Source organism: Oryx dammah, unplaced genomic scaffold (assembly GCF_014754425.2).
Source record: "Oryx dammah isolate SB20612 unplaced genomic scaffold, SCBI_Odam_1.1 HiC_scaffold_25, whole genome shotgun sequence".
Taxonomy (NCBI): Eukaryota; Metazoa; Chordata; class Mammalia; order Artiodactyla; family Bovidae; genus Oryx; species Oryx dammah.
Genome location: NW_024070209.1, coordinates 59,329,423 through 59,355,878, shown reverse-complemented (window position 1 = coordinate 59,355,878; position 26,456 = coordinate 59,329,423). Strand labels below are relative to the sequence as shown.

The window sequence follows — 26,456 nt, the reverse complement described above, 5'->3', positions numbered from 1 at the left end:
GCTTTAATGAAATCAAATTAAAAAATGTATAGTTGTGTTTCAAGACTTGACACTCTGGCTCTAATCCTGGACCCTTAGAGTGAAACCCAGGCACCTAATTTTTCTTTGACGTTCCACAGTGTTTCTGGTGTTATTGTTAGAGTACAGAACCATTACCTAATTTAGTGAGTATTTGTCAAAGTTTTCTTTTAAACAATAAGCAGTGTGTATTGCTCGTTGATAAATGAGAAAAAAATCATGAATGTGATATCTGTTCCCTGAGGAAAAGACTTCTTTCTTAACATCAAAGCTACAAGAGAAGAATGATTTTTTTTGTAAATTGGAATAAAAGCCAACTTAATATTATGAGATGTCTCTGTCAGAGATGATTTAAATAAGAATGCTTTTCTCCTGCCTTTTTGATGATTTCTTATTAATTACCCATAGAGTCAAACCCTTGATCAACTAAATGATCTAACCAGAAGGATAACTAACTTTTTTTTTTTTTTTTTTGGTTACGACATGTGGTAGAAACAGGCAAAAGATAATTAGGATCCAGTTGAGCTACAGATCAGTCTTAAAGGTGAAACGCATTAACCTGTTGGCTTCCTGGCGGGTGGGGGTGGGGGGCGGGAATCAGTAGACTTTATAGCCTTCGGTAAAACATAGTGTTCGTATTATACGAAAAACTAGCAGTTAAAATGAAGAAACTAGATAATGTCAACATGGCTACATGTTTAAAACTGTAAGGTGTCAATCATAGCTCAGTAAAGCGGAGGGGGGGAAACTGTCAAATGGAAACAGCAAGTTGCAGGAGGATTTCCATAGTATACTATTAATATAACATTCAGTAACTATACAGCTATATTTATGAAATTCATACACATGCTGTGAAAATCAAGAAAAAGACATCAGATGATGAAAGTGATTGTCTAGAAAGAAGGAACAAAGAAAGGAAATAGCATTTAAGAAAGGTACAAAGTTCCATAAGTTTTAGATCTGATATTTAAAAGAACAAGTGTACAACAGCATCTAGAATTGACAGGTTTTAAAAACACTAATTTTATTAATGTTCTAGATGTTTTTGTAGGTTAAATTATTTCTGGGTTTGCATTTTAGAACTACAAAAGCAAAAAAGAAATCTCAAGCTAGGAGTTAATATATAAAATTAGAAGGTTTTTCAGAGATAAAGGTGTGTTTATCATAAACCGAAGAGACTGTCTTAATGTTTTGTATGTATCAACAGGTATTTGAGATTTGTAGACTTACTTAGACTTAGCTTTTGTCTGTCTCCCATGAAATACAATTTTATAGATATTATTAAAGATACCTTGGTGACTCTTAACAAACCAGAGTATATACCATTACACAGTTTATCTAGTAGATGTGAATTTTTCTGTGTTGCTTTTTTTTTTTTTTTGGTTGATTGTGTGCTGAGAACCCCTTTATGTCAGAGTAGCTCTTTGTTAGAATTTAAGTTCAGTTTTGAGAATACCAAATAAGGCAGATTAAGGGGAAAAAACACTTCTGTGTTTCAGAGGTATATTTCCATTCTTAACTGAAGTTTTAAGACTGATAATGGACACATTTTTATTTCTGTAAGGAGTTTTTTTTTTCCCCAGTAGTTCCAAAAGTTGATAAAATCATTCTTCTATTTGGACTTTTGTCTTGCTTGATACCTTTGAAAAGAACAAGTTAGCTTAAAATTGTTTTTGTGTACTATTTTAGCAAAGAATGGCTCAAGAAGTACTGACACATTTAAAGGAGCATCCTGATGCGTGGACAAGAGTCGACACAATTTTGGAGTTTTCACAGAATATGAACACAAAAGTAAGCAAGCGGTGGTTTTAAAATCCATTGTTTCTTCTTTTCTTCCAGTCATAAACTTTGAGGAAGGTATCTCATTTTTAGTATTAGCCTTTGTTATCTCAAATCATTTAATAATGTTGACTTATTTCAAAATTTAGTCTTAAACATAGAATTAATTCTTGCAAATAGTCCTAAGAATTATGAATGAAGTTTTGTAATTGGGACTAGTATGCAAGGTGGCTTTTTCTTTTTGTTGTTTTGGGGGTTTTTTTGTTTTTTTGTTTTTTTCCTTTTTAGAATATGTGTACAGATCTCAGCATAAATTCTGAATGTTATTCTGAATGTTATTCAGAGATGAAACATCAGAAGTGTTATTTTGGGCAAGTGATCAATATAACACAGGCTAGGCACCTCCAAAACCAAGTTTTGTGGGCAGCGTAAAACCCGACTCCATGGTACCGATGCTTTTAATGGGACAGCACTCAGTTTTTATTTGCAGTTGAAAATGTTATCATTTGGGTCCTTTTTTCTTAAGTTTGAACAGAAAGGTTGATCAAAATGTGTTTTGACTGTTTAGGCTTGATGATTCACACTTCTCTTTAAACTGCCTTGAAGTAATAAAATACCATGCATGGCATTCTGTTTAAATACACACAAGGTTTCCACTTGGTATACATTGTGTTAAAACAGAAATTAGCCATGTTCACCTCTGTTTCTGAAATCAGACTGTGTTAATTAACAGTTTTAAAATATTAACTAGTTTTGACATCTTATAAATTTTAGGGCAAAAAGACAGTCCAGAACTTCCTCAAAGTGCTAACCTTAAGTAACATAACAGTGTTTGCCTGTTTGCTTGCCTGGTAAATTTTGCTTTTTATACTGACAGACATTACTAATGTTTAAGTTGATTTATCAACAGTATTTTTAAAAACTCAAATTTGTCTTGTGAAAAATGAGATGATTAGAGGAACAGAAAGAAAGCAACAGGTAAAGAATTCTTCAATTTACATAAATTACAAATGATTTGGTGCTAAATTTATGCACTATGACATTTGGCTTTTATGCAATCATTTTTTTTTTCTTTAAAGATGTTAACACTACCTGATATTAATCATAATGTTCCATTATGTTGATTGCTTGTAATAGGAAGAAAAGGGGTGTCTTCCTGTGCAACTGACACAGCTAGGCTTTGACGGCAGGCCTCCACAAGGTCTACCCTTTTGATTCCCTTTAACTGAATTCTGTTCATCAATTGTTTTTGTTTCATGGGTGGTGGGAGGGGAAAGGGGAATTCAATGCGTAAAATAAGTATTTCTAAGGGCTCAGTAGAAATTTCTACCATAGGGATCATTTCATGCATTTATTTTTTTTTTTTTCATGTAGTCTTTGCTGTTATCTGTCCCTCATCTTCATAACTCAGCAGTGGATTTCTCAAGTCCTGACATGTAAAGCAGAAATGTAATACTTCAAAATGATATTTGGATTATTTATGTATATTTCCAAAGTAGTTCTTTACCATTGGCCCTCAGATTTGGCTGTCACTTCCAGATTTTTTCATTAAAATACTCCCTTTTCAAATAACTGAATTCTCATCATTTGTAAAGTCTCAATGTCTAGGAAAGATTGTGTTTTAGGGTATTCTGAAAGTGATCTGTGTCTTCCTTTGAACTAACTTGTAAACAGCTTTTATTGGGCTTCCTACTTCAGCCCTCCTAGCAGAAAGATGAAAATATGAATTGTATCTTCAACAAACTTGTGCTACTTTTTTACAGTTGAAGAAAGGACTAGAGGTCAGTAAATTGGTAATTTAGGTAACAAAGTATCAGATACAAAGGCAGAAGTAAATGAATGCAGCAAAATAAAGGGGGGATATCCTTAGATTAAAAAAGGGGTAAGCTAAAAATATATCAGCTGAATATGGTGAAGTTGTCCTTAAGATTATTACTTCTTAACTGGTGTATTTATGGTGGGTTTTGTTTCTTAGTTTCTTAAAGATCTTTGTAATTGGTTGAAAATTAGCAAGAGGATGTATATTCATTCCATGTAGTAGGAAGTGCATTTGTTTTGACTTGGTAGAACTTTAGCCCCTCTTGACTTCATGACTGTAAAATTAAAGCAAGTTTAGAGTAGTATGTTTTTAAAGTTAATTTAGAATTTTAGTCAGTGAGAACTTTGTGTACATGTGTCTTGAGAGCTAGACCTTTAAAGAGGATAGAAAGCTTCACCATTTGCTGCTGATTATGAAACTTTTGATAGCATCAAATTTATAATTTCAGAATTTTGCTTTGGCCTTGTTTTTATTTATGAAGTATTTTTAAGGAATGTTCTGCAAATGTAGGATTTGGGTTTAAATGGCAAAATTTCCCTTAAAAAGTACAAAATGTTAAAAATGAAAGAAAACAGCAAAAACATTGTTTGAGCACAATGTAGTTTGGGACAGTCTATATTGTGCTTTGGATAAAGTGTGCATTCACATGATCCCTTTGGTTGAAATACTAATGCTCCTATTTTATTGTGTGGTGACTAACCATTTTAAAGATGAACTCTTATTCTCAGCCAAAACTTGCAATCTGAGGTTGTATGTCTATATATGAATGAGTTTGCCTTTCAGGTATTCTAGCTGATTCTTCCCTAGTTCAACCAGTTGAAACATACCACAGCGATTTTGACCCTTTTCTTCCTCCTGTCTATCCACACTAATTGGTCATGGTAATAATTTTGGGTAGTAACTGCTGTAGCCTTATAAATTGTTATAAATATTGTTGACTGTTTAGAGTGAGTAATCAACAGGGGGGACAAAATGGCTTCAAAGTGGTATTTGTATTTATTAATTTACATTTTTAGTTATTTATATACTTGGAAGAAATACCTGAAAGGTAGATACAGATTGCAACATGCATTTGTGTATTATTTTGACTGTGCACAAAAGTTTATCTTTAAATTAGTAGAAATAGCAACTATAAGGGTGGGGTTAAATTTTTAAATTAAACCCGTGGGCTGTCTTGCTGCTCCTTAAGTAACACACCAGTGATGTTTGTAAACAGTTTCTATAGAAAGTATCTGTGACAATACTTTAATACTTGGCCAAGAGTTTACAACTCCTAGAAGATGGTAGGAAGCTTGAGAACATCCAAGCTGCTAAATTCTTAGGAGCCTGGTTTTGTTAAAGTACGTGAGCCTATAAGCAGTCATTTATGCTGTGAATTCATATCTGGCTGCTACATTTTCCTTCTGCAGACCTAGCCCATTTGGCTGCTAAGGGCTTTTTATTTGGTTTTTCCTCCTGGTGTGAGCATGTATAAACAGCAGGACGTTAAATAGAGTAGTAAACAATAAAATGAGGAAAATGCATGAAAATTCAGTATATGGGCGAATGAATAGATCCTTGTTTAATATATGTAATTAAAACTTGGTAGCATACTGTTTTTGAAACTTTAGATGTAAATGTGTGAATGTCTGTCCATTTGTGAATCCTGGAAATTGCCAGTCTTATAGCAATATATTCACATACTTTTATTCTCCAATTTTCAGTATTATGGACTACAGATTTTGGAAAATGTGATAAAAACAAGGTGGAAGATTCTTCCAAGGAACCAATGTGAAGGTAGGAAAGTGTTTTAAAGAATTGCAAATTCAGAATGTATTATCCCTGGCATTTTTGTTAGTTGACTATTAGGAGGAATGTGTCAAATCTTTAATAGTTTATTATGCACTAATGGTTTGTTTACTGCTTTCATCATGTTGCAAAGGCAGATGCTGGGGGCAGGGGAAGAATAAGGTTTTATTTGGGAGAAAGCAGAAACCAGACTGGTCCAACTTTCTCCAGTAAATATTGTGAAAAATTTTTATCAACTCATAGTTAATCTGGACCTGTTTGAAGTGAATGAAATTTGAATATGTGCTCTTATGCATTGTTTTAAATTCATCACATGGTAACAAGTAATGAGTATTAAAATACAAGGAATAACACATAAACATAACAGCACAGGAAAAACCAAGTTTTAAAAATCATAGGACTTTACCTTTTGAAATTCTAAGCATACCTTACAAAAGATTTGCTTCTAAAATAGGAAAGATTTTTTAAAAATGAAGATTTGATGATGCCTGGTATTAATATTTTAACTTTTTCCTTTGTACTACCTTGATAAAAGTAGTCATGGTTTAAGAAACAAGGGGCAAAGTTAGTCTCGAAATTCTTTAATGTGGTTTTCACATACTGCCTTATTAACTACTTTGTTACTTGTTTGTCTGGACTTTATAATGGGGTTACTCTACTTTTGATGGCGTTCTATTAAATCATGTTCCCTTTCTTGGACTGTTGCTTTTTAAGATGTCGTCTTTGACCTGCTTTTTCATATCATCTTTATAATGGGATAGTGACCTGGATTTATGAAATCCTGACTTAAATCTTGACATCTTCATAGCACATTTAGAGGTGAATGGGACAGTTTTTTAACAGCAATATCCCTAAAACATCATAAACTGTGAATTAAGAATGATAGTATGGAAGTATTTGAATACTGCCACCCAAAGAGGTTCTTTAATGTTTTATTTTGGTTTGAAACCATTTTAGATCATGTTCTGTGACTTTAGAAATTAATAAGTATGGTTTGACTCCTATCCCAAATAGATCCTTTGTACTTCATCACTACTTACTTTTAGGGACTTCAGTGAAGTCCTGGTTCCTTTATTATTGTTGTTTCATACTTGTGGCTTGAGCCATGGCTTACCATACCAACAGAAAGTGTTTATTTTTTATTTCATTGCCATTTTACTGTGGTAAGTCCCTCTTTAATTTCTAAACACATAAACCTTTGCTTCTTATTAGATAAGGATTATGCTCGATGATCCTCCCAAGTTATTTTCCAGCTGTAAAATTAAATTATTTGAAGTAATATGTGCTTATAATATCAGAGGTTACAGTTATCCTTGAGAACTTGACATTTTTTGCTTTCCACATGAATAATGGGAGTGGCATGTTTTGGCTTTTATCACAGTCAAAAATTTCCATATATTTCTGTGCATATTCCAGGACATGAGATTTTTCAGTTTTGAAAGTCTTGTTTGGAAAAAAACTGGTGGAGGATTCTTCATGTGTTCCTATTCTGTATTAATGATACACTTCATTTCTCTGAAAGTTATACTTAAAAGAAGACATCTTATCAGAATCACCTTTCTCTTTACATTTCCCCTTAACACTAGTGGTAAGATTGAGTGGGATGTAAATCTTTTCTAAAAATACCTGAAGTTACTATCACTACATACATGGTCGTCGCTGTTGGTGAAGTCATTACATGGAGGGGAAAGTGTAGTGTAATTTCTAGGGTGTTGCAGAGGTTCACTATCAGAAGAGGATGTAGAACAGCTCCTGGAGAATGTTAGTGAACTTTAGATCTGCAACAACAACTTTGCATGATGAATGTAATTGAACTTGTTTACAAAACATTGAGACATAAATTTATTCACTGCTATATTTATGACTCTTTCCAACTTTGTCATTCCTAAGAGGCTTGTACCATCCTAAGATTTTATATCTCACAAAGTATACTAATATTTCCGAATGTTAATTTGTCTTCATCTTTAACTTTGATGTTTGAAATAAATCAGGATAACCCCTGAAACACTATACATTCCTTTTGTTTATAATTGTCAATCTTTTAAGCTGTTACCTTCCATTTGTTAGCTAGTCTTAGTATATATGAGTGCTAGCATGTGGTGAAAGAAAATCTGGTTGGCCCCTTTAGACAAGCTTATTCACAAAAGTGGCAGTGCTTGATGTATTTTCAGAGAAGGATAGGTGTGGCTGTACAGCCAGCCAAAAGAATTTTTGTAATCATTTATTTCAGTCTAGTACATACTTTATGACCTTTCAGTTTCTTATCCATCCATAAGCGGATGTTAATTTCACATGTTTTTAGGGGAATGGCGTTTTCAATTTAGGGCATTGTCTGAAGCACTTTGCCAGAAATAATACCTGACAATTGTAGACAGAGTTAGATGTCTCTTGCCTTGGTTTCCCTTAGTGTGTCCTTCAGTTCAGTTCAGTTGCTCAGTCGTGTCTGACTCTTTGCGACCCCATGAATTGGCAGCACGCCAGGCCTCCCTGTCCATCACCAACTCCTGGAGTTCACCCAAACTCATGTCCATCGAGTCGGTGATGCCATCTAGCCATCTCATCCTCTGTTGTCCCCTTCTCCTCCTGCCCCCAACCCCTCCCAGCATCAGTCTTTTCCAGTGAGTCAGCTCTTCACATGAGGTGGCCAAAGTACTGGAGTTTCAGCTTTAGCATCATTCCTTCCAAAGAACACCCAGAACTGATCGCCTTTCGGATGGACTGGTTGGACCTCCTTGCAGTCCAAGGGGCTCTCGAGAGTCTTCTCCAATACCACAGTTCAAAAGCATCAATTCTTTGGCATTCACGTTTCTTCACAGTCCAACTCACATCCATACATGACCACTGGAAAAACCATAGCCTTGACTAGACGGACCTTTGTTGGCAAAGTAATGTCCCAGCCTGTAGGTTGGTCATAACTTTTCTTCCAAGGAGTGAGCGTCTTTTAATTTCATGGCTGAATCACCATCTGCAGTGATTTTGGAGCCCCAAATAATAAAGACTGACACTGTTTCCACTGTTTCCCCATCTATTTCCCATGAAGTGATGGGACCGGATGCCATGATCTTAGTTTTCTGAATGTTGAACTTTAGGCCAACTTTTTCATTCTCTTTCACTTTCATCAAGAGGCTTTTTAGTTCCTCTTCACTTTTTTGCCATAAAGGTGGTGTCATCTGCATATCTGAGGTTATTGATATTTCTCCTGGCAGTCTTGATTCCAGCTTGTGTTTCTTCCAGTCCAGCGTTTCTCGTGATGTACTCTGCATATAAGTTAAATAAGCAGGGTGACGATATACAGCCTTGACGTACTCCTTTTCCTATTTGGAACCAGTCTGTTGTTCCATGTCCAGTTCTAACTGTCGCTTCCTGACCTGCATACAGGTCTCTCAAGAGGCTGGTCAGGTGGTCTGGTATTCCCATCTCTTTCAGAATTTCCCACAGTTTATTGTGATCCACACAGTCAAAAGCTTTGGCATAGTCAATAAAGCAGAAATAGATGTTTTTCTGAAACTCTTGCTTTTTCGAGGATCCAGCAGATGTTGGCAATTTGATCTCTGGTTCCTCTGCCTTTTCTAAAGCCAGCTTGAACACCTGGAAGTTCACAGTTCACGTATTGCTGAAGCCTGGCTTGGAGAATTTTGAGCATTACTTTACTAACATGTGAGATGAGTGCAATTGTGCGGTAGTTTGATCGTTCTTTGGCATTGCCATTTTTAGGATTGGAATGCAAACTGACCTTTTCTAGTCCTGTGGGCACTGCTGAGTTTTCCAAATTTGCTGGCATATTGAGTGCAGCACTTCACAGCGTCATCTTTCAGGATTTAAAATAGCTCAACATACTCTATCACCTCCACTAGCTGGTATATAATTATTCCATTACTTGCTTAGTATTGAATTATTTCAGTGACTAACACCACTCCTTATTTGGAATTCAGTCCTTTATTTAAGAGCCTAATGACTTTCCCAATATTTTTGCTTTTACATTTTTAAATTACATGTGTACGTATTATATATAGTTGATTTCTTTGAGGTTAAGTTTTGAAGTGAATAACATAGATCAGGTACTATAAGTCAAGACATTTTTTAAAGCTACGGAGTATAGTTCCTTGTGCTGTACAATAGGTCTTAGTTATCTATTTTATATATCGTATGTATATTTTAATCCCAAATTCCTAATTTATCCCTTCCATCACCTTCCTTTTCTTTTGGTAGCCATAAGTTTGTTGCCTTTGAGTCTGTATTGATTGTATAAATTTCATTTGTATCATTTAAAAGATTCCAGATATAAGAGATATCATAGGATACTTTGGTTTGCTTTACTTGGTATGATAATCGTTTGGTCTTTCCATGTTGCTGCAAATGGCATTATGGTTTTCTTTTTTCTGGCTGTCATTGTGTTTCACATCTTTATCCATTCATCTGTCATGGGCATTTAGATTGCTTCCATAGTTTTGTTTCATTTATTTATTTTGGGGTGCACTGGGTCTTTGTCACTGTGCATGGGCTTTTTCTGGTTGTGGCAAGTGGACGCTACTCTAGTTGTGTTGGCTTCTTTTGTAAGAGCATGGGCTAATTCCCCCACCCCACTGCATGTGGAATCTTACTGCACCAGGGATCAAACCCCTGACACCTGTATTGGTAGGCGAATTCTTAACTACTGGACCACCGGAGAAGTTCCCTTCCATAGTTTCTTAAGGAACCTTCATAACTGATCTCCATGCTGGCTGTACCAATTTAGAAGTTTCTTTTTTCTCCACAGCCTCTCTAGCACTTATTATTTGTAGACTTTTTGATGATGGGCCATTCTGGTCAGTGTGAGGCGATACCTGATTGTAATTTTGGTTTTCATTTCTGTTTGGCCGTCTGTGTGTCGTTGGACAAAATAACTTTAGATCTTTTGCCCATGTTTTGATTTTTTTTTTTTTTTTTTTTTGTCTTTTGAGAAGGGTGTTTATATTAAGCTGTGTGAGCTGTTTGTATATTATGGAGGTGAATCTCTTGTCATTTGTGTTATTTGCAAATATTTTCTCCCATTTTATAGAGTGTCTTTGTTTTGTTTATGGTTTCCTTTGCTGTGCAAAAACTGAAGTTTTAAGTCTCAGTTGTTTGTTTTTATTTAAGGTAATGGTTTCAACTAAAGAAAAAGATTGAATTTTAATATATGAAGGGAAATAATTTCCAAATAGGGAGTGGTTCATTTAAACTAAAGGTAGTTTACAGATCGTTACATTTTTATGAAATATATACAGACTTGCTGACATTGAAAAGAGCAATGGTGAAGAAAAGAGTTCATAGTGATAAAGCCATACTATTTTGATTGTCTTGCATGGTTATTGGAACAGGATATAATAAGTAAAAACGCTCTGCATATCTGGGTGCTGACTGTGGATAAACACGTGTATTGTTAGCCCCTTTCCATAAAACATACTTCCACTTCTCTCCATTTCACCAAACACTCAGTATACTACTCTCAAGTTGGCTTGAAATTTCTGCAGTAACATCCTAACTGGGCTCCTTAACACCCACTTCTGTTTGTCCGTCGTGATATATTTTCAGCAAAGGGTTTAGTGTATTTTAGAAACAGAACTAATCGGGTCATTCCTATGCATAAAATCGCCCATTGTACTGAATATCACATTTAACTTGTTGCCTTTAAGCAGTAGTGAGTTTTTAACATTTACAATTAACTATACAAGTTCAAGTATACAATTTGATACATTTTGACTCATGCGTGAAACCACCACTATAATCATGACCTTTTTTTTTGTGAATGCCTTTTCCTTTACCTCCCCAGACCCCAATCTGCTTTCTGTCACTCAATTGATTAGCTAGGAGTAGAATGGCTAGATCATATGGTAGGTGTATGGTTTTAACTGCCCAACTGTTCTCCAAAATGATTGTATCACTTCACATGTTCAGTAGCAGTATGCTTCCCATCCTCACCAAAGCTTGGTATGGTCCGTTTTTTAAAATTCTAGCCAGTGCAGCACATATATAATGGCTTTCCACCGTGACTTAGGCTGTTCAGCATCCTACACATCATCTCTGTATGTATATTTAAGGTAATATTGTTAGGCTTATTGAGCAGAGATAGTTGTTTCCTTTGTTGGTCATTTTGAAAAGAACTTTTAAGTGTTTGGACTCTTAAGGCCATGGCTTTTAAGCAAATCCATGAGAAATTCTCCCCCCACTCTGCAATGTAATGTGTACCAGTCTGATCTCAGATTTAACAAGCACTCTTACTGGTGTATTTTTGCCAGTTTTATAACACGATGGGATAATAAAGCAAACTATTGATTACATTTTATCTGATAACACAATATTTTTTATAATATTATTTTGTATGTCAGCATCATATGTAATTGACAAAAACTGTCTTCCTACCATTTCTATTTAAGGTATAATAACAGTGTGGTCCCCGACCCCCCCAATATTTCCTAGTTATGTGGAACTTCATAAGCGGTCTTTATTTAAGACCTCACAATGCCTAATCCTTACATCACATCCACACAGGAGACGCGAACCCCTATAGATTTTATTAAAGAGGTTTGGAGGAACTGGTGGTCCAGTGGTTTGACTCCAAACTTTTAATATAGGGGGCGTGGGCTTGATCCCTAGTTGGGAAACTAAGATCCCTTAGGCTGACAGGCATGGCCAAAAAATTATTTAAATCCAAAAAATTTTTTTAAAGAGTAGTGGATTTTCTTATGATTATTCTTTTGTTATAGAAAAGTTGAATTTTTAGTAAAATAAAAACTCTTCTGTGATTAAATATACATATTTACCATTTTAAGTGTATGTATGGTTCATTGTCAGTAAGTAAAATTCATAGTATTGTGCAACCATCCTTACTATTCATCTCTGGAATTTTTTTGTCATTCCATTTGAAACTACCCATTAAACCTTAACTCTCTGTTATACTCTTCCCAGTCCCTGTTAACCATTATTATACTTGTCTTTATGAATTTGCCTATTTGGTAACTCATATGTACAGTCATGCAATATTTTGTGTCTGCTTTATTTCAGTAGCATATGTTGCCAAAGTTAATCCATGTTGCAGCATGTATCAATTTCATTCCTTTTTTTAAACACTGAATATTTTATTTTACTTTATCTACCTGTGGGTTGTTTGCAAATATTGTATATTATGAATTTAATAGAATTTTAATTGCTCTTTCTCATTAGGAGTTCTTGTTCAGTACTATTTGCAGTTATAAACCCTTTTAAGAATAATAAATAATAAAGATCCATTCTTAAAACTACTGAACATATCGGCAATAAATTAGTCTAATTCCAATTTATAATCTCTGGGGACTGTAAAGAACCCCTGCTTTTGAATTATTTTTTTCTATTTTTCATTTTGTGGTTTGTTCCCATGAGTATTTCAGTGAATGAGGAATAGGAATATTGTTCTGGATTCCTTTGGCTGATAAGGTAAATAGGACAAATAGCTATATTTTAGCAACTCTGATTATTGGTGGTGGTTTAAGTGGACAGGTTTGTAATAACAGTGTGACATGGGAAAAGCACTTTCCTTTCTGGCCAACAGGCACATATAAAGATGCTCAGTATCACTAGTTGTTAGAGAAATGAAAATTGAAACTACAGTAAGGTATCTCACCACATGCCATTATCAGAAAAGCCTACAAATAATAAATACAGAAGAGGATGTTGAGAAAAAGGAACTCTCCTATACTGTCAGTAGGAATGTAAATTGGTGCAGTCACTATGGAGAACAGTATGGAGGGTCCTTAAAAAACTAAAAATAGAGTTACCATATGAGCCAGTAATCCCACTCTTGGTCCCATATGCAGAAAAGATGAAAACTGATTCAAAAAAATACATGAAACCCAGTGTCCATAGTAGTACTGTTTACAATAGCCAAGATGTTTTTTTGTTCAGTCACTAAGTCGTGTCTGACTCATGACCCCATGGACTTCAGCACACCAGGCTTCCCTCTCCTTCACCATCTCTGGGAGCTTGCTCACACTCCTGTCCGTTGAAGTTGGTGATGCCATCCAACCGTCTCATCCTCTGTTGTTCCCTTTCCTGCCTTCAATCTTTCCCAGCTTCATGATCTTTTTAATGAGTTGGCTTTTTGCATCAGGTGGCTGAAGTATTGGAGCTTCTGCTTCAGTATCAGTCCTTCCTATGAATGTTTGGGGTTGATTTCCTTGGTATCTCAAGGGACTCTCAGAGTCTTCTCTAGCACTACAATTTGAAAGCATCAAATCTTTTTCAGAGCCAAAAAAAATAAAGTCTGTCATTGTTTCCCCATTTATTTGCCATGAAATGATGGAACTGGGTGCCATGACTTAGTTTTTTGACTGTCAGTTTTAAGCCAGCTTTTTCATCCTCTTTCACCTTCGTCAAGAGGTCAAGAGCCAAAACATGGAAGCAGCCTAAATACCCATGGACAGATGAGTGGGAAAAGAAGTGGGTTGTGTGCATACTCAGTGGAATATTGCTCAGACATAAAAAAGAATGAAATAATGTCATTTGCAGACACTTGGATAGACCTGGAGATTATCATACTAAGTGAAAGAAGTCAGAGGACAGATATATGTGGAATCTTTAAAAGCAATACGAATGAGCTCATTTAAACAAAGACATAAGAAACAAATCTATGGTTACCTAAGGGTTTGAAAGGGGAGGAGGGATTAATTGGGGATATGTGATCAATAGAAGTAATATTACAGATAAAATAACAGAGACCTACTATGTAGCACATATCTTGTGGTATATTGAGTATCAATAATCTTGTAATAAACTATAATGGAAGAGAATCTGAAAACGTGTATGTTCTTGCTATTTAGTTACTAAGTCATATCCAACTCTTTTGCAACCCCAGGGATGGTGTAACCCACCAGGCACCTCTAGCCGTGGGATTTTCCAGGCAAGAATACAGTAGTGGGTTGCTATTTTCTTTACCAGGGGATAGTCCCAATCCAGGAATTGAACCTGTGTCTCCTGCACTGGCAGGTGAGTTCTTTAGCACTGAGCCACCAGGGAAGCCAAAAGTGTATACATGCATGTATGTTATATATATATAACTGAGTCACTTTGCTATGCATCTGAAAGTAGCATTTCTTTCTTCCTTTTTTTGGAAAAAGTTTCAGTTACGCATGGCTGTGATGAAGGTGTGTGATTATAGAATACACATTTAAAGTGAGTTTAAGTATTGCTCAATGGTTTGGACTGGACTGAACTCAGTTTTGCCTGGTTGTAGCTTTACTTTTGTGATAGTGCGTCAAGGCTCTCCATTTTCTGTGGTGTATGAAAATTAGCCACTATAAAAGCAAGGGATAAGATTCTGCAACTTTTTCACTCCTATTTTTCTCTCAATGGGTAGAATTCTATACTTGGTTGAAAATATAATGATATTAATGATATAATGATAGTCTGTATCACTGACTAGCTAAGATGCTCATGAACAAACTTACAATTTAAATTTAGAAAGGGCATTTTGCCTCTACAGGAATATGGCACCATCGGTATGTTGTAGTCAGTAAGTTCTCATTTTAAAGGGTTTTAGTGAATCACATTCTGTTAATGCATTTCTTTTACCTTGTCATTAAGTGTCAAATATTTACAAGATGTTCCTAGGGGGTATGACTGTTAATATTGCTGTGTAAATAACTTTCAAGATGATATATGTAACTATTAAGTCTGATGGGAGTTCAGTTGCTCAGTTGTGTCCAGCCCTTTGCGACCCCATGGACTGTAGCACCCCAGGCCTCCCTGTCCATTGCCAACTCCCAGAGTTGACTCAAACTCATGTCCATTGAGTTGGTGATGCCATCCAACCATCTCATCTTCTTGTCCCCTTCTGCCTTCAATCTTTCCCAACATCAGGGTCTTTTCCAATGAGACAGTTTTTCGTGTCGGCCAAAGTATTGGAGTTTCAGCTTCAGCATCAGTCCTTTCAAAGAATATTCAGGACTGATTTCCTTTCGGATGGACTAAGTTGGATCTCCTTGCAGTCCAAGGGACTCCCAAGAGTCTTCTCCAACACCACAATTCAAAAGCACCAATTCTTCAGTGCTCAGTTTCATTATGGTCCAACTCTCACATCCATACATGACTACTGGGAAAACCATAGCCTTGACTAGACAGACCTTTGTTGACAAAGTGATGTCTCTGCTTTTTAATATATTGTCTAGGTTGGTGATAACTTTTTTTCCAAGGAGCATGTGTCTTTTAATTTCATGGCTACAGTCACCATCTGCAGTGATTTTGGAGCCCGAGAAAAGAAAGTCTGTCACAGTTTCCATTGTTTCCCCATGTGTTTGCCATGAAGTGATGGGACCAGATGCCGTGACCTTAGTTTTCTGAATGTTGAGCTTTAAGCCAACTTTTTCACTTTCTTCTTTCACTTTCATCAAGAGGCTTTTTAGTTCCTCTTCACTTTCTGCCATAAGGGTGGTGTCATCTGCATATCTGAGGTTATTGATACTTCTCCCAGCAATCTTGATTCCAGCTTGTGCTTCCAGCCCAGCGTTTCTCATGATGTACTCTGCATAGAAGTTAAATAAGCAGGGTGACAATACACAGCCTTGACGTACTCCTTTCCTGACTTGGAACCAGTCTGTTGGTCCATGTCCAGTTCTAACTATTTGCTTCCTGACCTGCATACAGATTTCTCAAGAGGCAGGTCAGGTGGTCTGGTGTGCCCGTCTCTTTAAGAATTTTCCAGAGTTTGTTGTGGTCCACACAAAGGCTTTGGCATAGTCAATAAAGCAGAAGTAGATCTTTTTCTGGAACTCTCGCTTTTTCGATGATCTGGTACATGTTGGCTGGAGAAGGCAATGGCACCCCACTCCAGTACCCTTCCTGGAAAATCCCACGGACGGAGGAGCCTGGTGGGCTGCAGTCCATGGAGTCGGGATGAGTCGGACACCACTGAACGACTTCACTTTCCACTTTCATGCGTTGGAGAAGGAAATGGCAACCCATTCCAGTGTTCTTGCCTGGAGAATCCCAGGGATGGCAGAGCCTGTTGAGCTGCCGTCTGGGGTCGCACAGAAAGTTCAGGGTTCACACTGTTGAAGCTTGGCTTGGAGAATTTTGAGCATACTTTACTAGCGTGTGAGGTGAGTGCAATGGTGTGGTCGTTTGAGCATTTTTGGAAATTGTGTGTACTTAAATCTCACCTTTTTAGCTAGCTAGTATTGTTATTATCAGTTTGAGATAGTGTGGATTATTTGATGTTAATTTGTTTCTATTTGAAATGATACTGTTAAAGACATTTTTCTTGATATTGAGAAAAATAAGAGTTATAAAAGATTATTAATACCTAAACTCTTGGATAAGGAGCATAAGCCACCTTCATATGCCATAAGCCACTTTCCAGTGAGTATTTGGGCATTTTTATACTAGTGTACCATATTTTGAAGAAACTATGCATGGATGGTCCTTTTTTTAAAAAAAGTAGTACTTTTCAATAAATGATTTGAAGGTTTACTTTAGAAACTTTGGAGGTGAATTTTTTTGTTCCTATTTAGAAGAATGGGATGTGGGGGCTATTGATAGAAGTGTGCTGGATCATTGTAGGAGTCCTTTGAAAGCCTTGGCATAGTAAGCAGTAAGAGCATAATTGTGTTTGTCAGAGGCATACAACCTATGTATGAGAACTCTTCAGTGAAGTGTTCTTTGATCTGTTTAATACATATATTTTACAAGTTTTCCTGATTCCCAGGAAAGAGCTTAGAAGACTGCTGGAAGGAGTATCCTAGTCTCTCCACATATGCTTTCTGAAAAATTGGAGAGAGATAATTTCTGATTAGTATGGTTTTTTTTGGATATGAAGTCTTGTAAAGATAGTTCTTGTTTTAAGAAATTTGTTTTATTTATAAAACAATTGAAGAAACTGAAAGAAAACTTTATTTTTCCTTCCAGCTGGCAGACGAGTTAACTCATTTGGCACAAAGAAATGCTGGGAATAAAGGGGTTTTGTTTTTGTCAAGTCTAGGATCATTTTCTGTTAAATCTGAGAAGCTGAGCTTTCCCTGCTACTTGTAAACATCTGACTTTTCTACCTTGATATGTGTGACACCATTTATTTATTTATTTATTCTTTTGGCCAAGCCACATGGCTTGCAGAATCTTAGCTCTCAAAAAGGGACTGAACTGAAGCCATGGCAGTGAAAGCCCAAAATCCTAACCACTAGGCAACCAGGGGATTCCCACCATTTTTTTTTTAAAGGTGTAATTCACAATTTTAGAACTACTCTTAACTGACTCCTTTTACTTTTTTAATTTTGGTAAATAATGGGAAGAAATTTGGGGAGGGCATTATGGTACTTATTATAAGCTACGTAGCAGGAGATTCTAAACACACTATGTGCAGCAGTACTTGATGGAAAAGGTTTTTACATGTAGTTTAAGTGCTTTGAATGGACACTGATAATTTTAGAGTGATAATTAGTGGTACTAAGTTGAGACTTAGTTTGTCTCTGAGATTCTTACAGGTTGCGTGTGTGTTTACTACTTACTTCACATTTTTCCGGTTTCATCTTCTACTCTTTGCTCCATCTTATAGATGAATTTCAGAAGTTTCTGAAAAGAAGTTATTTAGTCGCTAATAGAGTTGTAGGCTCAGTCTGATTCTGTTTTCTTCTGAGGCTGAGAGAAGCCTCCAAACTCATATGGAGGTAGAAATTGTAGTTCCACTACTGTTCCATGTTTTTGCCTGTATTTAGAGGTTTCAGAGTGATGTTTTCTGTTTATTCAGTATGGTTCTTTTTCTTAAAATTTTTTTTAGGGGCCTTAATGACAATAATTTATCTAAAGAGCAGAAAGGTCAACAATACAAGAATTGTTTTGATAATGATCTAATGGATATAAGGACATGAGATGATTGTGTGGGTTATCCTAACTAAGTGACTTCCCTGGTGGCTCAGATGGTAAAGCATCTGCCTACAATGCGGGAGACCCAAGTTCGATCCCTAGGGTTCGGAAGATCCTCTGGTGAAGGAAATGGCAACCCACTCCAGTACTCTTGCCTGGAAAATCCCATGGACAGAGAAGTGTGGTAGGCTACAGTCCATGGGGTCTCAAAGAGTCAGACATGACTGAGTGACTTTACTTTTTTTTTTATCCTAACTAAGTGGTATGATTTAGCACTCATTTTAAAATAAAACTAGTTCCCCTAGTTCTGGGTGTTTCTTTCTTTTTTCCTTTTTTAAAATCACTTTATTGAATCTAAATCTGATTTTCTTCAGGGTGTCCACAAAGCCTTTTTTTTGAAAAAATAATTTTAGACAATAGAAACATTGTCTAAAATGTTGCCCCCATAAGTACAGAATGTACTTACACCTTTTAGTTTTTCCTACTGACAACTTAGAGACAATTTGTCCTGGAAGTTTTGCCCATTTCTTTCATTTCATTCATTGGGGCTTCCCTGGTGGCTCCGATGGTAAAGAATCCGCCTGCAGTGTGGGAGACCTGGGTTCGATCCATGGGTTGGGAACATCCCCTGGAGGAGGGCATGGCAACCCACTCCAATATTCTTGCCTGGAGAAATCTCCATGAACAGAGGAGCCTGGTGGGCCACAGTACGTGGGGTCACAAAAAGTCAGACCTGACTGAGTGACTAAGCACAACACAGCATGTTCATTGGTAGATCCTGGCTACAACAGTTATTACTGGGGCCTTTGCCTAGTGTAGAAGTTTTTTAAATGTCAGTAACATAATTTTCACTGGATTTTATGTGTTTGTGTATATATAGTTAAATCTTTGGTAACTGGCAGGCAGTTTTTTAAATGATTCTTACATTGTGAATATTGATAATACTTACTATTACATTTTCAGTTGATTAATAACCCTTATTATGTGTCTTTATTTTACTTGTGATATTTTTCATCAATTAGGAAAATGTTTTTATAATTAATGCTTTTTAAAAGTTTTGTCTTTATTTGGAATGTTGAAATGTCCAGTTCCACCATAACTAATAAAAATTATTTCAGTTACCAGTGAAGGAACCTGTGGGTCAAAGAGTGAATTTAACACTTAACTCATGAAAATTGCTCTATTTGGGTAGTTTTATAATCAAATAGGCATTTTGTTGCCTAGGGTTGATTATATTTCTGGGTAGCTGTTTCTTACAAATTATCCAGTGGATAATTGGTCAATGGATATTGAGTCCAATGTAGATTTGCTAGATGAGAGTTGGGACACAGTTTTATAAATGTTCATCTGTATTTCTGAAGTTCAGATAGCTTTGAAAATTTGAAAATCTTCATAAAGCATTTTGTGGCAAAAGCTAAATTATTAAACAGGTGTGAGATTAGTCTTTGTTTTTCATAGGGAGAGATAATTTGTTGGATTAGGAAATCCTGTTTCAGGTCCTTTGGGTATATTAATTTAAAGTGAACAACATTACTTTAAAATTTTGAGGGGATATATAGTAGATGCCCAGTAAATTCTGAATGGTGCAAATTAAAATGAAAGATGTGAAATGTTAACTGTTGAAAGAATAGGTAGTGCTATAAAGATATCCTTAATCATATAAATAAAAACTTTCTTCTTAACTGTTTTTTTCTACATTGTAGAACAAACAAGGTAAAATTACATACAGGATTAGCTTAGTGCTGTAAATAAATCTGACAGGGACTAATCTGACCTTGTGTTTCTTTAAAGGAATCATGTTTCCCCCCCTTTTTTTTTCCTCTTAATTTAAAAATCACAGCTTGGTATAGTTGGCTATCTAGCATTAAATAATATCTTAGAAGATAATTCATAGTTGTCAAACCAATATTTTGTCATTCTTCATGAAACTGAAAAATTAAAGTAGTAGTACTCATTTTCCCCCATAATGTCATAACTGGTGATGGGATTCAGGTGTATGATCTGATCTGGTCTTTACTCTGCCCTCCCCGTACCCAATTTTATAGCATGCTATAAAGTTGAATAATTTTTTTTTTAATAGGAATTAAAAAATACGTTGTGGGCCTCATTATCAAGACATCATCTGACCCAACTTGTGTAGAGGTAAGAGCTTTATTGGAAGCTACTGTGAGAGTGTAAATCATTTAAATATTGGATCTTGATCTTAAACCCACTTCTGTCACAGACATATAGACACATATGCAAATCATTTATGATAGATCTGTAATCACTTTGTTCTTTCTGGCGGGCATGGGTGGGGGGCTGCCTGCAGTTGTTATTGATTATATCAATTTTTTAAAGTCCTTGTTTGAACTTTTTTCTTTTCTTAGAAAGAAAAGGTATATATCGGGAAATTAAATATGATTCTTGTTCAGGTAAGTTTTTACTTGATACATTGTTTTCCCTGAGAATTAAGTGCTTCCCTGAGAATTAAGCTGATAAGTTGAACAAAGTATTCTTTTCTACTTTTATTGATTAACTAAACATCTGGCAGTGTGGTGATAGTAGTTCTCACAGTGTTTATAATAGTTAGCCCATTGTCTAACATTTAAAGTTATTAAGATGCTGTGGTAGTATTTACAAAGAGTACTACAGTATTTACAAATACTATAAAAACTTCACTTCTTTGGCTCCAATATGAGTTAGACTCGTTAAAAAAATTTTGCCTCATATTGTACGTTTCTTTTCCATGTCAGCTATCTCAGTCTTACTGATTCGTTAAAAAATTGCTTTGAATTCAAGCATCCGTTTAATTGATCTTTATACTTTACCTGTTTTTTAAACTTTCTATATTATCTAACTAGAAAATTTTAATTTACCTAACTTCTACAAATACGTACAAAAATCTTCCTGAGAATGGGGCATTTAAGACATAGGACTTTGTAGTTTCTAACTCAGTATATTCTGTGTAGAGACTGGTACATTTCCTGTCTTGATAAAGGGGAACAAAATGAAGGCTGGTTGATGATTTGCTTCTGCTTTTGGTATCACACAATTTCTGTGAAGTTTATTTGCAGTTGACAAGTGAAATGAAATGAACACTTTCTGTTTTATTTTAGATACTTAAACAGGAGTGGCCAAAACACTGGCCAACTTTTATCAGTGACATTGTTGGAGCAAGTCGGACCAGTGAAAGTCTCTGTCAGAATAATATGGTGATTCTGAAACTCTTGAGTGAAGAAGTATTTGATTTTTCTAGTGGACAGATAACCCAAGTGAAAGCTAAGCATTTAAAAGACAGGCAAGTAATTGTTTTAGAATTTTTAAGCAATTTTTCAAACAATTTCAAGGAATTGAGGTAGATTATAAATATTTAAGGAACAAGTTAATACATTTTTAATTCTTCTTGACTCCAAATTTAAATAATGCTTAAATGGCCTAATACTCTAAATTGGGGAGGTTTGAAAAATATGTATGGTATTACAACAGAGTAACTTCATACATGTTATGTGGAAAGAATATAGATTAAGAATTCCCAGAATGCTCTTGGGAGTCTGTTTTATATGGTGTCTAGTTAATTATAGATCCAAGGACATGACTTGTGTCCAAATGTCTACAGAATTCTACTGTTCCTACGTTTTATCCATTTTCCTATAATTAACACCAGAAACATGGCAGATTTTATTTTCTTCAACATAGTAATAAAAATGTGTTTAGTCATTATGGAACAAATATTTTACCTTTATGTGTTTAAAATAGCTTCAGAATTTAGAATTTTTTTCTCTGGTTCCATGTGTAAGCACAATGGATTAGGGATATCTAACACTGCCTCTCTTCATTTGGAGAGTTTTATTTCAACTGTCTGGATTTAAAAGACTAGATTGAGGGACATCCCTGGTAGTCCAGTGGTTAAGACTCAGAATTTCCACTTCAGGGAGCACTCGTTTGATCCCTGGTTGGGTAATTAAGCTCCTGCATGCCATGCTGCATGACCAAACTAAAACATTAGTAAAAGACTATGTTAATTGAAAATTTTCAAATAGAGTAAGGATGACATAAAAACCAAACCTTTAAAGGAAATTAACGTGCTCTTTATAGGTGAGTTTAAAAGAATGATATTTACCCATAGTTTTAAAAACCTATTTATTTAAATATTTATTTATTTATTTACCTGGTGGCTCAGATGGTAAAGAATCTGCCTGCAATGTTGGACACCTGGGTTTGATCCCTGGGCTGGGAAGATCCTTGGAAGAGGACGCAGCAACCCATTCCAATATTCTTGCCTAGAGAATCCCTATGGACAGAGGATCCTGGCGGGCTACAGTTCATAGGGTTGCAAAGAGTCGGACACAAGTGACTAAGCATGGCACATTTATTTATTTGGCTGTGGCATGTGCGTTCTAGTTCCCTGACCAGGGATCAAAGCCAGGCCCCTGCATTGGGAAAACAGTGTCTTAGCCACTGGACCACCAGGGAAGTCCCAACTTTATAACTTTCGATGAAATTATTGATACCTGTGTTTATAAATAGAAGTAACTTGGCTTTTAATGGCTGCTGAAATGTTGTTACTCTGTAAATAGTTATAGCATTTCTTCTAAACTGATCACTTTTTTGTTTTTCTTTAGCATGTGCAACGAATTCTCACAAATTTTTCAGCTTTGTCAGTTTGTGATGGTAAGTGTTTTTAATTTGACTTAAAAAAAATAACTTATTATAGGAAGATGTTAATTGAAAAATATGTTTTTGTTGTAGGAAAATTCCCAAAATGCTCCACTTGTACATGCAACTTTAGAAACGTTGCTCAGATTTCTTAACTGGATTCCACTTGGATATATTTTTGAGACCAAGTTAATCAGCACATTAATTTATAAGGTACGTGAATGCATTTCAGTTATTTTCTTATAAATAAAGCTTGCACAACTATGCTCTTTTGAATAGAAAAACCAATCTGCATTCATAACCATAATCAGTTTTATTTCTGAGATGAGAAAACTACTGAGAAGAACTTTTCTGCAGTTTCAGCTAATTTTTAAGAACAGTGTCAGAATCTTTTGATACTGTCACTTTACTAGGCAGTCTCTCATATTCTCTGTGAACAACTAATAATTTGTTTGCAAGAGCATGTAATGCTTATATAAAGTCTTGTAATTGTTTATCGAAAGATAATTACCAACTGGTTGTATTTTCAGATGTTTTCTAATCAAATGTAATGAATAAATTATGTATTTAATCAAGACCCTCTAAAAGCAGACTGTTATAACTTACATTTAGGGCTTTGTAGATCAGGACTTGATAGGGTCATATTCTAATGTGAACTTACTATGTTGGAGCCACCATTTTATTGATAGAAAGTTTATTTTAAATTGCTTGCTACTGTCAACAATACCACAGGAAATGTTGGGTATTTATGTACTTGTCCAGATACTTACTTTGTGCAAATTTTAATATACGTTAAGCATTGGTATGTCCATTTTTAAGGCTTTTGATGCTCATCAATTGCTACCCACAAACAGGAGGCTACATTTATTCCTTCTCAACAATAAAATAAGAAAGAGCCAGTTTCCCTACACCTTTGTTAATCTTAGGTATATTGCTGATCTCTTAGGATCTTAAACAGTTACAGTTACAGTATTTTCAGATTATACAGAAAACATATCTTTAAAAGTCATGTAGTAGTTCATGGGGAAAGTTTCTAAGCAACTTCGTGTTTTTCAGATGTCTAAAGACACATCAAAGAAAGCACAGTTTGCTTTTAAAGCATTTACTATCTTTCTAATGAAATTTCCTTAAAATATAGATACCAAAAACCTGTATCACCACCTGTTTGCCTGTTCCCCCCCCCCCCCAGTATTCCTGATTTCTAAATCCTTCATTATTTTTTTAATTGTTAATTTTAAGTAAAGTGTTTCAGGCTATTTAATTTTATGCTCCCTCTCTCCCCTTTGTTTTAATTAAAATAGTTCCTGAATGTTCCAATGTTTCGAAATGTCTCTCTGAAGTGCCTCACTGAGATTGCTGGTGTGAGTGTAAGCCAGTATGAGGAGCAATTTGTAACGCTATTTACACTGACAATGATGCAGCTAAAACAGGTAATGTAACACTCTTATTAAACTGACTAAACAGTTTTAGTGCCTTAGAAAAAGTTGGATTTCAGTTTAACCATTTCACCACAGCTTAACATAAATTAGTGCAATGCTGTGTTTGTTATATAAAATGAAGGGTAAGCTAGAAATTCTGAGAATCCTTGAAATGTTCTGGGAATGTTTTGATATGTAATTTCTGCAGAATTTAAAGTTTTGGTTACCGGGGGTTTAATATTCTGCCTTTGACCTTTCCATCTTTTAAATTAAAGGAATTGGGTAAGTCCTAGTTTGACTAGGTATATATGAAATTATCTAGAAGGTTAATCATAAAACTACATTGCTACATAATATGTTTGTAATCTGAATCAACTATATATTTGAACATTTTTAATAACACCAAGGGGGGAAAACTGATTTAGGAAAAATTTCAAAGGATTATCTTTGAGGAAATCTTACTATGTTTTTGATTTAAAAAACAAAAGCTAGGACAGGAAGGTACAAAAATGGATATACTAGACCAAAGCATTTTATTGAAAGATAGCTATTTATTATGTTTTAAAATTAATAAAATGTGGTGGAAATTTAGAACTTAAATGTAGTAACTTTGTTGTTATTTTGAAGGCTTACGATCCATACTTAAATTTGCAGATGCTTCCTCTAAATACCAATATTCGGCTTGCATACTCAAATGGAAAGGATGATGAACAGAACTTTATTCAAAATCTCAGTTTGTTTCTCTGCACCTTTCTTAAAGAACATGGTCAACTTATAGAAAAAAGATTAAATCTCAGGGAAACACTCATGGAGGTAGGCTTTGTGGAGCTTTTGGCTTCTGAAATTAATAATAATTTAAACTGCTTTTGTTCTAAAATTCTTTTGACATACTCTTTGACATATCTTATTGTTTGTCTGCACAATACAATACATGCTCTCAATTCTGGATTCTAGTCAGAAGCCAAGTGTCCTGATTTCTGTGTTCTATTCAATGTCAGATCAGTAATTTATGATGAAAATTAAATTCCAATAAGTGTGCATATGTGTCATTTCTAAGGCAAAGTCTAAAAACCTTATTTTAAAATAGAGGTGCAATAACATACAACTTTTAAATTGTATGAGTGGTATTTAGTACATTCACAGATTGCATGAGTGGCATTTAGTACATTCACAGTGTTTTCAACCATCTATCTATTCTAAAACATTTTTTTCATTACCCACAAAGGATAAGGTACCCATTGAAACAAGTCATTCCATTCTGCTCTTCCCTCTAGTCCCTAGCAACAAGTAATTTGCTTTACAACTCAGTGGATTTACCTATTCTACACCTTTCATATAACTGGAATTATAATGTGTGGACTTTTGTTGTTACTGCTTTCTTTCGCTTAACGTGTTACCATGTTATATAGCATATGTCAGTACTTCATCCCTTTCATGCTGAATAATATCCCTTTATATGGATATACCTCATTTTTTGTGTCCATTCATCTGTTGAACATTTGAGTTATTTCTTCCATTTTGCTGTTACCAAATATCGTTTGATGTCCATATTTTTAAACAATCATGTAAGTTTCTTAGCATGTTCTAGGACATGTCAGAAGAAAGCACACTTTGCTCCTATACAATTTCTATTGTATATTTGATAAATGATGAGACTTCAGAGTGTACAAAAAGCAATATGAATTTTTATTTCCCATTAATATAGCAAATGGAAAACAGTTTGAGGTTGTTAGTAATGTCTAAGGATTGTTTTAATAGTTTTGGTATTCTGTGTAGGCCCTTCATTATATGTTGTTGGTATCCGAAGTAGAGGAAACTGAAATCTTTAAGATTTGTCTTGAGTACTGGAATCACCTGGCAGCTGAACTCTATAGAGAAAGCCCGTTCTCAACATCTGCTTCTCCGTTGTTATCTGGAAGTCAGCATTTTGATGTTCCTCCTAGGAGACAGCTATATTTGCCTGTATTGTCCAAGGTAACAACAGAGTGTGGTTGAGTGTGCTTTTTCTGATTTTGGAGAACCAGATGAAAATGCTGGCTTTTATTTTTTGGCTGATTCTATCCAAGAACAATCTGTGAGTTTGTTAGAAATGCAAATGAGATGAAGGAAAGTTAACAGTTGTTTTTGTCCATGTTTAGATTGAAATTTAT

General features: G+C 35.3%; 1 protein-coding gene across 2 annotated transcripts in view; it reads left to right on the top strand.

The window, feature by feature from the left end:
* Positions 1 to 26,456, top strand: part of XPO1 (exportin 1) — a 43,259-nt gene that overhangs the window by 7,167 nt on the left and 9,636 nt on the right. For both annotated transcript variants that reach the window (XM_040224002.1, XM_040224003.1), the window contains exons 3-12: positions 1,708 to 1,809; positions 5,320 to 5,392; positions 20,331 to 20,392; positions 20,620 to 20,664; positions 21,349 to 21,530; positions 22,855 to 22,903; positions 22,982 to 23,101; positions 24,190 to 24,318; positions 24,961 to 25,119; positions 26,083 to 26,280. In XM_040224002.1, coding sequence (XP_040079936.1) covers positions 1,708 to 1,809; positions 5,320 to 5,392; positions 20,331 to 20,392; positions 20,620 to 20,664; positions 21,349 to 21,530; positions 22,855 to 22,903; positions 22,982 to 23,101; positions 24,190 to 24,318; positions 24,961 to 25,119; positions 26,083 to 26,280 — 1,119 coding nt within the window. The remainder of the gene's footprint in view (positions 1 to 1,707; positions 1,810 to 5,319; positions 5,393 to 20,330; positions 20,393 to 20,619; positions 20,665 to 21,348; positions 21,531 to 22,854; positions 22,904 to 22,981; positions 23,102 to 24,189; positions 24,319 to 24,960; positions 25,120 to 26,082; positions 26,281 to 26,456) is intronic.